The sequence below is a fragment of the Electrophorus electricus genome, chromosome 25, assembly GCF_041902795.1.
Source record: "Electrophorus electricus isolate QZ-2024a chromosome 25, ASM4190279v1, whole genome shotgun sequence".
NCBI classification, from domain to species: domain Eukaryota; kingdom Metazoa; phylum Chordata; class Actinopteri; order Gymnotiformes; family Gymnotidae; genus Electrophorus; species Electrophorus electricus.
Window position 1 is genome coordinate 10,657,816 of NC_137521.1, and position 14,624 is coordinate 10,672,439.

A 14,624-nucleotide genomic window follows, 5' to 3' on the forward strand; every position below is an offset into this window, starting at 1 on the left:
TCAGACGAAGTTCGAGTCTCATGTTTGGTATTATTTAATGTTCTGTAAGAATAGAAGAAGCTAACGCAGACGGCACTGATCCTGGGAAGGAAACGTCTGCACCATCCGCTGTCATCTGAGAACAGTTCCCCTGGTCGGGTGAATCATCAGATGGGTTGTGGCAATCCAACAATAAAAACTTCACTCTGCCCATCCAGTTCTTTACGAACTGGCTATTAAATGCATTGTTTGAGGAAAAAACAAAGAGGTTCATACACACGCTACACTATCGTTCACATCATTTTCCAATACATTAAAAAAAATAAAATAAAAATGTAATATAAACTTTGCCAATAACAAACTGTAATTTTGAGGAATATCATTCTTGAAGACTTAAGTAGCTTCACCACACAATAGTTTATTCATCTATTGAAGGCTTATTTGATATATGTAATTCAGAACATTATCTGAAACATTAGTCTCGTGGAATTCATTCCATATGACAATAATTGGGTGGGTAATCATCACTTTAAGGGCCTCAGTTCTGTATATTTGATTATGTTTTGTTATATATTTGCTTATGCTTTATATAATGTAACAGTAAACACTAGATGCAACTATTGCACCTCTTTTATGACATTTAATAACAAATTCCAATTCAGCAAATGTATTATTATTGCATTAAATATATATTTTTAAGACATGAAAAAATTAATGGGTGTAACGTTTAAGGTTATTTTAGGACGACTGTCTCTCTGGCGTGTGTGTGTGTGTGTGTGTGTGTGTGTGTGTGTGTGTGTGTGTGTGTGTGTGTGAGAGAGAGAGAGAAACAGACAAAATAGAGCCTTTTAGTCACCCTTTACACCTTCCTTAATGAGACTGAACTCATAACAAAGAGTTTCATAGCGATAGGCCATACGGATCTGAGCCACATTTGTCTTGCGAATATCATTTCCTTCCGGGCCCTCCTTCAGGTAATTTGTCCCCAGGAAGTGGACCTTCTCCTTTTGGGAGAAAAAAAACACATGGATCTCATACAGTAGTGATGACAGTAGCAGATGTTGGGCTAGTTAGACGGCTAGTGCATATGCCATAATAAACTGTGAGTAAAGATGGGTTGTCATACCTCATGCGACAGGCCACTCTGCAGGACACTGTTCTTAGCGATTTCACACATATCGCAGGTGCTGAGTTTGAACACTTGAGCTGCGATGGCGTACTCCTCCATCAGTGGCTCCTGCACACAGAGTGAATGAATGAAGAACAGATGTTAGCCTAGCTATGGTGTAAGGTTTGTCCAGGCCATTTTTAGACCATGGGTTGCAATCCTCAAATCTGATTTTACGCACAAAACTGATTTTAGCCAATTTGACACGACACCCAATGCCGTCACTATCTCTAGCCAGTATCTTCAATTTAATTATTACTTCATCAAAATACTGAAAGTGTGTGCTTGGTATGCTTTTAACAGTCACTCCTCATGATTGCTGTGGGTGTGGATGACGTGTGCATAATCACAAAATACCAACTATACCTTGGTGTAGTGGAACTGCATGGGGTCATCAGTGGACAAAGACACTACCAGACCCTTCTTGTGGAACTCCAAAAGTGGGTTCTTGTTGTACTCCAGGAACAGGCTGTTGTTGCTGAGGGGAGACATGGCAATTGGAATCTGGGCCAGGAAGTACAGATACTGCAGGACTGGGCTCTGTGTCATACAGGGAGGGAAATAGGACACACTAATTACAAACACGGTTGATCGTGTTCGTGGATGTAGGATCTGCAGTGTTTTTTGTGTTGTTGTTTTAAGAGTATAATACTGAATGAGAGTTAGTTTAGGCATATGTACAGGACTACACCAAACTTAGTCTTTATAACATATTTATTCTTTTTTTGCTACCTGATGGCATACTCTTTGACTAAAAGAATTTAGAATCTACAATATTACTTTTTTAATAGTCTACATATGTGTGTTATTGTCTGACTATGCCTAAAACACATGCCATTTATCACTGATACTGTCTTCTTCTGCCTTCCTTCTGATCAGTTCTCAGAAGGTCTGAGATTGTAGGGGCAGCCACTGCTGGTATGGGTAGATAACAAACCAACCTTCTTGAGGTTGAGACCATGAGAGATGTTGTCGGCAGTCATAAAGCAGGCTAGCAAATGAGTGACAGCTCCGGCCTCCCCACAGTGAGGCCTGAACAGGAATGTGTTCAAGCCTCTCTCCCTATAAAAATAGAAAGAAGCATATATAGCTCAAATTGAGAAATCTCAAGACCTGCACTAAAAAAAGAAGAACTTCCAAATAAATGGAATTTTAATCTGCACCATTTAGGACAGAACTATCCAGCTAACAAGGAAGTTAATAATCTGGGGATAAATTGAATCAGATCGGATGAGAAGTCCAAGATCTCTGCTGACTTATCAACACCATATTTTGTGTCTAATCTTGGGTTTACTTATGTTCCAACTCCTCATACAGTCAAATAAGGTAATCTAAGGCTGAGCTGAAAAACCTCACTGGTCTATCTGGAGGCTCAGAGTACTGAACTGTGAACTTCTGGTCTATACAAATATCACAGTATAATCACTGGATGAATAGCACCAATGGACTTGGGTCTCTGTTTATACTTGATAAATTAGAAGACAAGTACAGTAAGATATAATTTCCCCCACTACTCACCTGCGCAGTTGGTTGAGCACCGCGATGTTGGCATACATGTAGTAGATGTAGTAAGTGTAAGATGGGTTCTTCACAATGTCCCACTCATCTGGCTTAGGGCTCTTGGTGGAGAACATGTGACCACTGTGTTTAGATTCATCATCAACACTGTCAAAACCTGTGACCTGTGGATAGGATGAGAAAAAGTTGGATGGATGCACAAAGATAGACAGACAGATGAGCAGATTAAATAATAGATAACATGATAAATTAACCACTGCTGGACAGTTTTCTTCTATATTCAAAAATATCCGAAATGCATCTTTGGACTGGTTTTAGGCTACCCATCACTTACATGTTTCAGGAAGACGGCCAGCTCAGGGTTGGATTGAGGGTCAATGGTGGCCTGGAAAACGGGGAGAAATATATTCTCCAGCATCTTTCCAAAGTGTGGTACAAAGTTCCTTGCTCTGAAAATGTCACTAAATAAGCAAAAACAAACAAACAAACAAACAAATAAAATTTAAAAAATCAGAATGACTCCTTACAATGCATGAGACTGCACAATATATTATGTATGGGTAATTGATAGTAGGAGATGTTTGTGGCTCAGAAACTATAGGTCAAAACAAGGTATGCACATTTTATATAGTCTACATTAATTTCAGAAGCCACTTGGGGAAAAAGCTTTAGGTTAAACATGTAATACTGTAGGCCATCTGTTATACACAATAAATGTTAGCCATCATATAACCAAAGATCACCTAATCACCACATGACTGGTGTTGTGTATGGACCACTCTCAATGCAGATCTGAAATGTGTAAAAACTTTAGCATCACTACTATGCCAGATATACTCACACCAGTATAACATAAACTCTCATGCCACTTTGTCACTCCTATGGTCACTCTCTTCTTCAGTTTACCTCTCTGAAACCTTTGGAATGGTTGATCAAATCTACAATTAAAATCCCTGCCAGCATTGGAATCATTGGCATAGAACGGCTTTGATTTGTGTTCTACATGGAACTGATGGTAATATTGGGTACCACGAAAGGATCAATATCTGTTCCATGGGCTCTTTCCACTGGTGTCACACAGAACTCAGTGCTTGGTCCTCTACAATTTTCCTCTAAGTGTCTAAGTGATGCAATGTCTTCATACAGCTTCTCCTACCATGGTTATACTGATAATATACAAGTTACATGCCACAACCTTCAAGTTGTTCAAGATTAAGTCTTATTTTGGCATGTCATGTCTTGCAGACATTAACAGGATGGCATCCCATGACCTAAAGCTGAATAAGCGAGATTATTTTTTATCACTCCTCTACTAGCAGGAGTATGAATCTACAAGTCCTACTGGATTCCAATATGGCTGCAGAATATCCTACTGGGTGGGAATTCCAGGATCTCTGGTGATTTATCAACACCAGGTCCCCTACTTTCTTCTTCTGTTCCAGCTCCTCAAACAGGAGGGAATCAAAGGCTGAGTGCTTGATTACCTGGCTAAGCAGGAGCTGAACAAAATCCTGACTGGTCTGTCTGGAGGCCCAGAGGACTGAACTGAGAACTTCTGGCCTACACATATATAACAGTATAATCACTGGATGAATAATACCAAAGGATTTAGATCTCTTCAAGCCTGTTAATTGCCTACATATCCAAAAAGGGATTCACGACCTGGCAGTGACTCAATGACTGTGGAGGGGATGTAGTTTTATTGGCAGGATGCCACTGTGTACAAAGGTGTGATGGAGTCTATAATAGTACATTTATTAAAGACCATTATTAGATTTAATTAGGCACCTAATAAAGTGTTCTCTGAGTGTAAGCAAAAAGAAGGTGCTTTTAATAAATTGATTGGTTAAAACTGATTGTGTGATTTCAATCATTATATATACTACATTCCTTATTGCCACAAAGAATAAATATTCCATATATGTTACGGACTCAAACTGGCAATTGATAAAGCTCTACCACATTGACTAAGGACATTAAAAAATCTTCTGCAAAGGTTTAATGAGAAGGGCCAAATGATCAGGTTATGGAAACATACAAGTTCTAGTATAAGAGAATTGCAGCAAAACCCTGTGTTGTTGACATGCATGAAAATAAATTGAAATTTCCAACAGCAACAGCAAACAATGACAACAAACATACTAGATTCTGGGTACTTGAATCATCCACTTGAGGTTGGCAGAAAATACCCTGTGTTTGTTGAACCAGCTGGACAGCTTTGTCCATTCATTGGAATTGCACCCATAAATGGACAGACGAGGTTCAGCATACTGGTACTTGGCATCCTCCAGGTCACCAGCCACTTCCTGAGTCATAAATATCCGGGTTGATTAGTTGCTCTTTGATTAACGTGATTAAGGCAAAAGGTACTAATGGTAAAATCACTAATGGTAGAAAAGTCAGAGAGCAGTAACCACTTACCACACCAAACCCCAAAACCAGGGATTTGAGGTAGCAAAAATGTGCTATGACCACCAGAACATATAACCAATTTGCATGGAAGCCAGAATATACATATACGCTCCTAAACGACAGATTTCTTCACACTGCCTTGCCACTGTTTTACACATCTTATGTAACCCTCACATATGTGCTCCTCATTTGGGGTTACAGCCCAGCCCCTCATCAAGGGTTCATGTCATCGCCTCACAGCAGGACAAGCTTTTTTTTAACCAAGAGCATGTTCCCAGTGACTTCGCCATATCATCCATTATGTGTACCTTCTACTCCTTACCTTGATGATGGTGGCAAAGTATTCTCCTCCAATGTGATTCTCAGTCTTCAGATAAAGGTCACGGAGCTCACTGGCACCCACAGGGTTGTACTTGGCATTGAACTTATCAAAGCGCTGGAAGGTTTGTCTGCCCTACAGGACCAGGATTCAATAACAGATCAAAGGTTGGTGATGTTGATATAACCATGTGTAAGCTCTCACAAAGACTGATACATTACTGTTTACCTCTAAAGTTCTCACAACAGGCATAAATCCCTTAATACCACCTCAAGATCAGATACACTCCATGGCCAAATATTTGTGGACACCCCTCCTAATTATTAAGGTAGGTGTTCCAGGCACATAAATTGCTAACAGGATCATAAAATTAAACATGTAGCTATGCAACCTCAAAAACTGTCAATAGAATTGGTATGACTTGGATATTTTAAACATGGCACTGTCATAAGATGGCACCATTGCCACAAGTCAGTTCATGAAATTTAGGCACCACTAGGTCTCCCCTGGTCAACCCTGAACTATAAGTGTTATTATTATGAATACTCAACCTTGAATTGTAAGTGTTATTATTGTGAAATAGAAGTATTTAGGAGCAATAACTGCTCAGTCATGAAGTGGTATTCAACACACATTCACAGAGCAGGGTGTTGAGTGCTGAAGTGCATAGCACATAAAAATCGCCTATCCTCTGTTGCGCCATGCTCTACAAAGTTTCAAACTGCCTCTGGAAGCACAAGAACTGTGCAACATAGGCTTCTTGAAATGGGTTTCCATGGCTGAGCAGCTGCACACAAGCCTAATACCACTATGCACAATGCCAAGTGTTGGCTGGAGTGGTGTAAAGTACACTGCCACTTGACACTGGAGCAATGGAAAAGTGTTCTCTGGAGGCATGAATCATGCTCCACTAACTGGCAGTCTGATGGAGAATCTATGCTGGGCAAATGCCAAGAGAATGCTACCTACTGGCAAGTACAGTGCCAACAATAAAGTTTAATGGCAGAGGAATAATGGCCTGCAGCTGTTTCAGTGCTTGGATCAGGTACCTTGGTTCAAGTGAAGGATAATGTAAACTCCTTATTAATGCCAACAGATTTGACGTTGAACACGAAAGGAGCATATATAGGAGGGATGGTCTTGTGTCCACATCATTTTTGCACATATAGTGTGGGTTGCTATTTTGGGTTTTCAGTGTCAGTTCGTGTTGTTGTGAGAGTGACACCTACGGCATGCACATCCAGTGAATCCACGGTCAGGTCATAAGGGTGCAGCTTGAGTGACTCAAAGAGCTCTTTCATGGTCATTTCTTTGCCTTTCATGCTGTACACCACTCTATTGGCGTCCACGCGGTACGACCTCTTAATGAAGCGCAGCAGGTGTTTCTGGTTCATGCAGGCAGCAGCATGAATGTGAGTGTCAACCTACAGACAAGTGCAAAGAATAAGAGCAAGAACAACAACAACAAAAAAACACCGTACATGTTGGACAAATACGCCAGAAACGGCTAGCAAACAAGAGCGGGGATCAGTTCCGTTAATCTCTTTTTGGATGCATGCGCTGTGATCAGTACCTTCCTACAGTTGTAGAAGTCCCTGTGGGGGTTATTCTTCAGCTCTTTCATCTCCTCCATCTCATTCAGCATCTCATGCACGTTGAACTTGGACATGAGGAACTTCAGACGACGGTGGGTGTATGTCTTTCTGAAGAGACCAATCCGAAACATGCAGATAAACACACTCAACCCGTTAAAACAGGCAGCCCATATACAATGAATTTTTGTGTGTGTGTTGTTTAGTATATTTTCAATTAGAGACAGTACACTTACTTTGCATTGTTAGTAAAGTAAATGTTGAGTGAAAGCTCTGCAAAAAGGTTTGTCCCTCTAAACCCTCAGGAGCAAAAAAAACTGTGGTTTCATGAATCATCACCTCGATTCTGAGTTATTTTGAACCAACCCTCAATTCTAAGTTATCTTGAATCAACTGCCAGTTCTGACTTATCAATCCAATCAGGGTTCTGATAGCCTTTGGTTTGTGTATGAGGAGAATCTAACAACACGTGTGGAAAACTCACGTCGGGCCCTGTGCAATGAGGGCAATAAGGAAGTTCATGTCATCGATGAAGGTTGCGTAGTCAGGAGCGGGCAGGTTCAGTGGCTGGTTCTTATCTGCAGCTGCTGCGTCTTTGTAGATGCAGACGACGCCCTCATGCATGCGGGCCACGTAGCCAGGGTTGGGGGGCAGAGTCTTGGTGTTGAAGGGATCTTCTCCTGGTTCAGGAGGGGAAGTGAAGACTGCCCCCCCCCCCCACACACACACACACACACAAAACACAGGCCATTATACTCTCACTCTATCTGTTTTATTGAGTGGAAATCACAGGGGCGTGAATCTGGTAACTGAATTACTTGATCTCTGTGTGCACACAAAGACTCCTCAGAAAAATACTGAAGTTCACCTGAACACTGCGTCACATCTGGGGTGGTGAAGTCCAGTCCTGGAGATCTACTGTCCTGCAGATTTTAGTTGTGAGCCTAATCTAATACACCTGGCTCTAATATTAAGGTGCTATTGAAGGCTTTGATCAACTTGTATGTTAGATTATTGTTGGAACTGAATTCTATAGGGCAGTAGACCTCCAATATTGGGCTTGGGCACCCCTGCAGCATAAATACGTGCCTGTAATAAAGTGAACATTCTTCTAATCAGGAGAAAATTGCACCATATTACGTGAGTTAAAGGAATTCTCAACTCTACATTGGTCTGTTTATAAGTGTGAGGAGAACTGTTAAACTGCCTTTTTTTGCTTGATCACCTGGCTGAATCTGATTCTCTGGCTTCCACTTCTCTCCCTCAATGTTGCGTAGGAACTCAGACGCAGTGTTGGGGAACCTCTGGAAGGCCAGCCTCATGTACTTCTCTCTTATGGCCAATGCACGGTACAGACCCTTGCAGGCAAGCTCAAAGTCATCCATGGTCACCTGGGAATGAAAAACACAACCTATGAAAGTGTTTCAGGGCTTAACATAGGTAGATTTTAATGTGAAACGAATTTAATGTGAAACCAAAACCGATGACTAATCAAAATGCTTCAGGGCTTAACATAAGCAGTTTTGATTTTGGCAAATGTTCATTGTAGCTGCATCTGATGTCGCACTTGTGCCTAGCTGTCTTAGCTTTAAATGTCTCAGCTAGGTTTCTGAAACCCAGTACAGGGCTGGCCTAGCGGCCTTCTCAATGCATGTTCTTGCCCTGCAAATCTATTCCTGTTCTGGAGGGACTGCACTGTTTGATGACCTGCAAATGGGTCACAGACGCATATTTCACAGTCATGTCAAACCTGTGGTCTTGCATAATACAGGGCTTGATTACATCATGGGGGATTTAACAGATGTAAACTTACCCCAGCTGCATAATCTCCTGTGATGGCCACCCTCTGGAAGTGAGGCACCTCCAAATACGTTGGCTTCTCTTCCAGCAGAGGAACAAGAACCTCTTGGGAATGCATAATATGCTTCTTGCTGGGAGACAGGATGTATTCAGCATTAAGGAGCACTTTGACGGAAGTCTCTATGGCTGCTAACAATGAATGGAAGCTTGTAGCAGCAATTAGCATGGTTGCATAACAGGCCCTGGTAGGTTATATTCACCATTAAGAAAAATAAAGACTGGTATACACTTATAGACTGTAGCCCATCTGTTTTCATATGCTTCCTAATACTCTCAAAATAATGGGCTTTAACATCACTGCTGTGTTCAAAGTTGGTTGGGTTAGAGATCAAAAATTAGGTGTTGCTAATAAAATATCTGGTGAGCATTTATTCTTCTTTTGCCCATTTGCCCATAAACATTTAAAAAATTTCTGTGTTAGTTTCATAAGACTGAAATCTTGTGTTCAGTACATCATAACAAGTTTAGCAGATATCTGAGGTGAAATTCAAGAAAGTCGGATTGTCATTTAGCCAAATGATTAAATTCCAAGATTGTCCAATAGCAGAAAAGGTACAAGACAGACATTCTCATCACACATCATCATGAAGGTATGTTAGATTGCTGTTAAATATTTTAAGTTATCCTCACCGTCGCTCTGTATCATCAGCAGTGGCTATGTGATGTGCTAGCTCCTGGTGAAGAATAGGGCAGTCAGCCACATCAAACATGGAGATCTCCTCACGGACATCTTCATCCTTGGTCTCAGAGGCAAACACCTTTTCAGCGAATGCCCGCATGTGAGCATCCGTTTCTGATGACACATGCATTCATTATTTTATAGTCATTATTTTTGTGTTACAGCACCTGACGCTCATAGATGTATGCTCAGTGTGGTCAATTCAGGTGAGATAAATAGATGAATGTTGATGAGAATATTGTTCTCCAAACCAATGAAAGACAAAATAACAACAGAAGAGGACAGGCCCTCTCATGCAACAGTTTACTGCTGTTCCAAAGAAGCCACCAAATATATGCCATCCAAGTGCATATGCTTGATATTTGGATATGCTAATACTTACAATGATATAGTGCATAACATGCATCAGCCTACCTTCCATAACAATTTTGGATTATTTTAATAATCATACATTAACAAACATGTCATTTAAGGCATGTTTTTGATATGCAAGCAGAAAGACTGTGATTCCTCATTGAAGCCAGAGCACTGAATGCTGGTAAAGAACACCCATCATCCATCAATGTAATAATGAAGTGGATGGAGGCAAGGAGTAAGGATACATATGCAGGCTTATAACAAAGAGCACAGAGTTATCCAAAAAGGCAGAGTCAGGGAGGTGACAGAGATCAAAACTAGGGAGACCAGATCAGTACAGGCAGAAGTAAACAATGCAGTCCAACAGAGCAAAAATGAGAGAGAAAGTTCAAAAACCGTATGTGAGATACAAAAATCTGGGGCAAAAACAAGAAAAAAAAATTCACTAACACAGACGTCAGACACCAATAAATGGGATCAAAAATACCAGAGAACACCAATCAGAAAAAAAAACACAGAATTGCAGTAGATGAGTAACTGGCAATGGTGTGTAATGTGTAGGATAGGGAAAGGGACATATACAAAGGATGTGATTAGAGGAAAATCAGGTGTGGAAGATGATTATGGTTATGGGAACAATTAGAGGATCAGGATTCCTGGTGTCTGGAACTGGGAGTGCTGTATACATGCACAGAAATAATGGTCTCTGAATCTTTTTAGGGCACAGGTCCAACATTAATGCTCAGTTGACTGACTAATATATTGAAACTACCAATTGAGATGTAAAGGTTTACACCACCCTCTCAGACTTTTAGGTTTGTGCTTAGCCTACATTACATCCCAAGATAAACTGCATCAAATTCTCATGCACTCCAGATAAACATTTAAGCCCAAAGTATTTCAAAGCTATGTGACTTATTCATTTGTTATTCAACTATTTCAAAATCTGTTTATGCATCAGACTGTTTGCTGTTAATGAACAAATGAATAAATGTTTATTTGGATGGGCAAATTCCTTTATATCTGCACAGTGTCATGACACCATGAAGCGCATCCATAAAGCACGAATGACTCCCTCAAGTGCGAGGCAGAGCAAGGCTGTCATCCATACTTACTCGCATCTGAATACACGTTTACCCAGAAGCAAACAAACAGGATCCATCGGGGGGATGAAAAGAAAAGGAGGAAAGTCATTAGACTAATATGAGGGAAGGACCGCCCTTCCCAGAACTACCGCTTTCCAAAAAAAGTTCAGCAATGAAAAGTTCCACAAAATATTGAATTAGGTACTGAATCAAGATGAAAACCTCATGCAAATTGAATTCCAGATGATCAGCTAAATGAATCCATGCATCTCAGGTCATTATATAGTAAGTATAACTTTATATACTTGGCAAATGAATGTATATTCATTTGGGATAAAACAAGCAGAATTTTTTTTTTATGTAATGAAAAAACTCTTTCCTAAGTCACATTTCATGGTTGAGTATCGGTGTGTTAAAGGGACCAACAGCAAACAATTACAGTGTGGGCATTTATAAAATGAGAAAGAATAAAGAATACTTTATTTCATTCCCATATCCATGAATCCATGATCCATTCTGGCTGGCCTTGTGGCTCTTTAATATCTGCATAGGAAGGAAATTCCTCAAATGTGGGAAATAACAGATGTCTGTCTAAAATTCCAGATAGCCGGTGATGATTTCCCATTGCTAAAGTTTTGTGGTACCCCATACAAGAAGCCATTTATCCATTTATCTGTTCACCCTCCACAATAAGTGCCACCATAACAGCACAAATTATGCATCTATGATTTGGGGTGAACCTTGTTTTGTGAACTATAAACAAATAAATGGGAAACACACGGGTCCAGTGCAGGACATACCCCACACCTCAGTTACCATCTGTCCATTCTCAACATCTCAACACTAACCCTTATTTGCATTCCACAGCACCCCATGGGTTGGGATTTACTGCATGATACAGTGGAAGTATCATGCTTTCCCCCCACAATTTCATTCCTCCCTGGGAATCGCTCCAGTACTTACGCTGTCCCGCCGCTGTGTTAGTTAACGTCCCCATCAGACAAGGGACAGGGACCATGTAGAAGAGGCAAACAAAAAGAGGTCACAAAAGAGAAAGGCCCTGTTTACCAAGGCATGTATATACATTCAAAAACAGAATTCCACTGGATTAGAACAGGGAAAACACTAAACAGTACTGCTCAGGAAGGGATTATGCCTGGGACCGAGTATCACTGCACGGAAATGTTTAGAACTGTCAATTCACTAACATGGTTCAAGCTTTGAATATTTTATTCTGAAACTCGCTAGGTGAAAAAGAACATGGGTTACCACTCAACATCACTGTGCAGAGATTAAGGACATTAGGAAGAACAGACGTGCAATTGGGGATGTATAGCAGGAATAAATCTTGTCTTGTTCGCGCAGCAGTCTGTACTCAACACCAACAGTTTAACTCGAACTTCTTCTTCTGGTCAGTGTAGGACTACGATGAGGACAGGAATGAGTAACCTTGTGAAACTATTTAATTAAAGACATCTATGCAGACTTTTAGACATAACGTAGACCTAAGTGAAGAGGTTTATGCACACAATATTTTGGTGCAATGGAAGCAGCATGAAAGGAATATTTCACCCAAACATCCTGCAATGACATGAGATTATGGTATGGTAGTGTGCAGGGATTAGTATGATGTGGTTTGCCTAAGGTGAAATGGAGCCTACTGACTTTGGTTAATTTTTAGAGTTTTGCATTTTCAGGTGAGTCATTAGTTTAGATTGAGTAAAACTTGCAGGATTGACTATGGGACAGCACGTAACTGGTATGACACACCCATCCCGTACGTGTGTGGACTAGTTTCTTGAACTGCCCCTGCTACTTTTCCACTTCTCCTGTCTAGCATGGTAACTATCTTTAAATGATTTGATCTCATATGTAAACGTTTGGTGTTTCATGCCTCCATTCTTTACACATTCAGAGAAGCTGACCTGGAATGAGCTGAGGTTGCTGTGCACCTTTACTGCTCCATCACACCCAGCTCAAGGCATGGAACGCTTCATAGCTAACTGATGATTCACACTGGGTGTTTTAGGGCAAGAAAACAACCAAATGGTGTAGTACAGTAAAGCAGAACCAGACATGCCAGTTCCTCTGTTGCCACATTCACCTCCTAATTCACATGGCCTACAGCATTCCAGTACCACCCACACAGGGACTGTAACCAGAGCAGTTGAAGCCTAAGCAGGACATTTCAAGCTCAGTGCTTTCTCATGCAGACGCTGCACGACAGCATGTCCTGGGGGGGGGGGGGGGGGGGGGGTTTGCTTCATGTAGCCTATGCCTAAAAGTGGAGGACTAGCAGCCTGCCTGTGCTGAAACCTTATCTTGGCTTCTCTCTTTCACTTGTCAAGAATTAAGATGACAGGTGTATTGCAGGGCTGGGGTGTTCCCCAGGACTGATACTGCTGCTGTTAGCTCAGCCAGTCAGCACACTCCATCCTTTGGAGCTAATCGGCATCACTGTGCATTAAGGCAGTACGTTTGCCTGCCTGTTTTTTTTTCTCATCCTGGACCTTCCTTGCTGAAATATGGGAGCCAGTACTAAAATATGATTATTGTAAAAATATGAGTTAAATTTGAGTTACGTTTAGTGTTTCAGGGAAAAGATGCATAATGTATGTGGTAAATGATTCTGATTTGACAGTTCATAGTGACACTGAACAGACTTCAGAAATTGAATGGACATCAAACTTAACTGTAAAAGACAAAAACTGGTTTTACATTTGTATGGTTGACTGCATTTTGACCCGTCAAACTAATCAAAGTGGAGTGTTAAAGGCTTGCAAGGTCACTGAAACGCTTGTGGTGTAAAAATAGTGTGATAGAAAAGCTCCCTTGAGAAAACTCGTCCTTTGGTGTCAAATGTTTATAGCTACAGTAACACAACCAGTACTATCCGTTTGTGAAATGTGAAGAATATGGAATACTTTTACATTTTTATACATTTGGAAGATGCTCTTATCCAGAGCGACTCACGATTTTCAATGATGTTAAGTCCTTAAAGTAGCTGAACACTTGAACAAATAGCGTCACATGCATTACCTCACTGTCACGTCAGGTTCTGTGTTAAGTCTCTCGAATGATGACGTGTGTATGCATTGAACAATGTCGCGCATTACTTGTGAAAGGGTTCTGGGTGCTGTTGTGAGCCACTCACCTGCAACCTTAGGCATGTTGGCAGTGTGTCCCTGACACTTACACACGCTCCCTGTGGTCAAGCTAGATCAGGCTGAGCAGGGCTCGTCCCAGACGAAAGGCCGGCAATGGTGAAGTGTGCAGCTGCCCGGCCCCGAGCTACAGTATGAAACACTGACTGCCCAGTATTACGAGACGCCTTCCCATACTACACGCGCTGGGGAGGCGCCATGCTCTATTTTAGGTTCGAACACACGGCTTCAGCCCATAAGCACCAGGGGGTGTGTGTAGGGGAAGAGAGAAGGGGAGCCAGAGGCATTATGTAAGGATGTCACTGGGAAAACGCATGTAAATGTGTGACCAAGAACAAGCTCTGACACATACGTGCACAGATTGCACAAACTATATTTTTAAAATCATACTTAATATTGTAATGGAAATGAACCCTCTCACAAATGCCTACTTTTTGTGCAAGTCTGTATGTGTATTGTGTCTAGCCATAGGCATTCAAAGACTAGGAAAC

General features: G+C 41.1%; 1 protein-coding gene across 2 annotated transcripts; it reads right to left on the bottom strand.

Moving 5' to 3' along the window:
* Nucleotides 1–377: 377 nt before the first annotated feature.
* ampd1 (adenosine monophosphate deaminase 1 (isoform M)) lies at nucleotides 378–14,311 on the bottom strand. Of its 2 annotated transcripts, none has more exons than XM_081707922.1 (15): nucleotides 14,124–14,311; nucleotides 9,479–9,641; nucleotides 8,802–8,919; nucleotides 8,214–8,379; nucleotides 7,473–7,692; nucleotides 6,970–7,099; nucleotides 6,626–6,820; nucleotides 5,400–5,531; nucleotides 4,808–4,971; nucleotides 3,000–3,126; nucleotides 2,666–2,829; nucleotides 2,089–2,209; nucleotides 1,514–1,687; nucleotides 1,106–1,216; nucleotides 378–983 (listed from the first exon to the last, which is right to left on the bottom strand). In XM_081707922.1, exons 1-15 carry the CDS (start codon nucleotides 14,137–14,139, stop codon nucleotides 828–830), a joined length of 2,157 nt encoding a protein of 718 aa, XP_081564048.1. In that variant the 5' UTR covers nucleotides 14,140–14,311; the 3' UTR covers nucleotides 378–827. The 2 variants fall into 2 exon arrangements, with proteins under 2 accessions (XP_081564048.1, XP_081564046.1); XM_081707920.1 differs by lacking the exon at nucleotides 14,124–14,311 and adding an exon at nucleotides 11,000–11,093.
* Nucleotides 14,312–14,624: the final 313 nt, after the last annotated feature.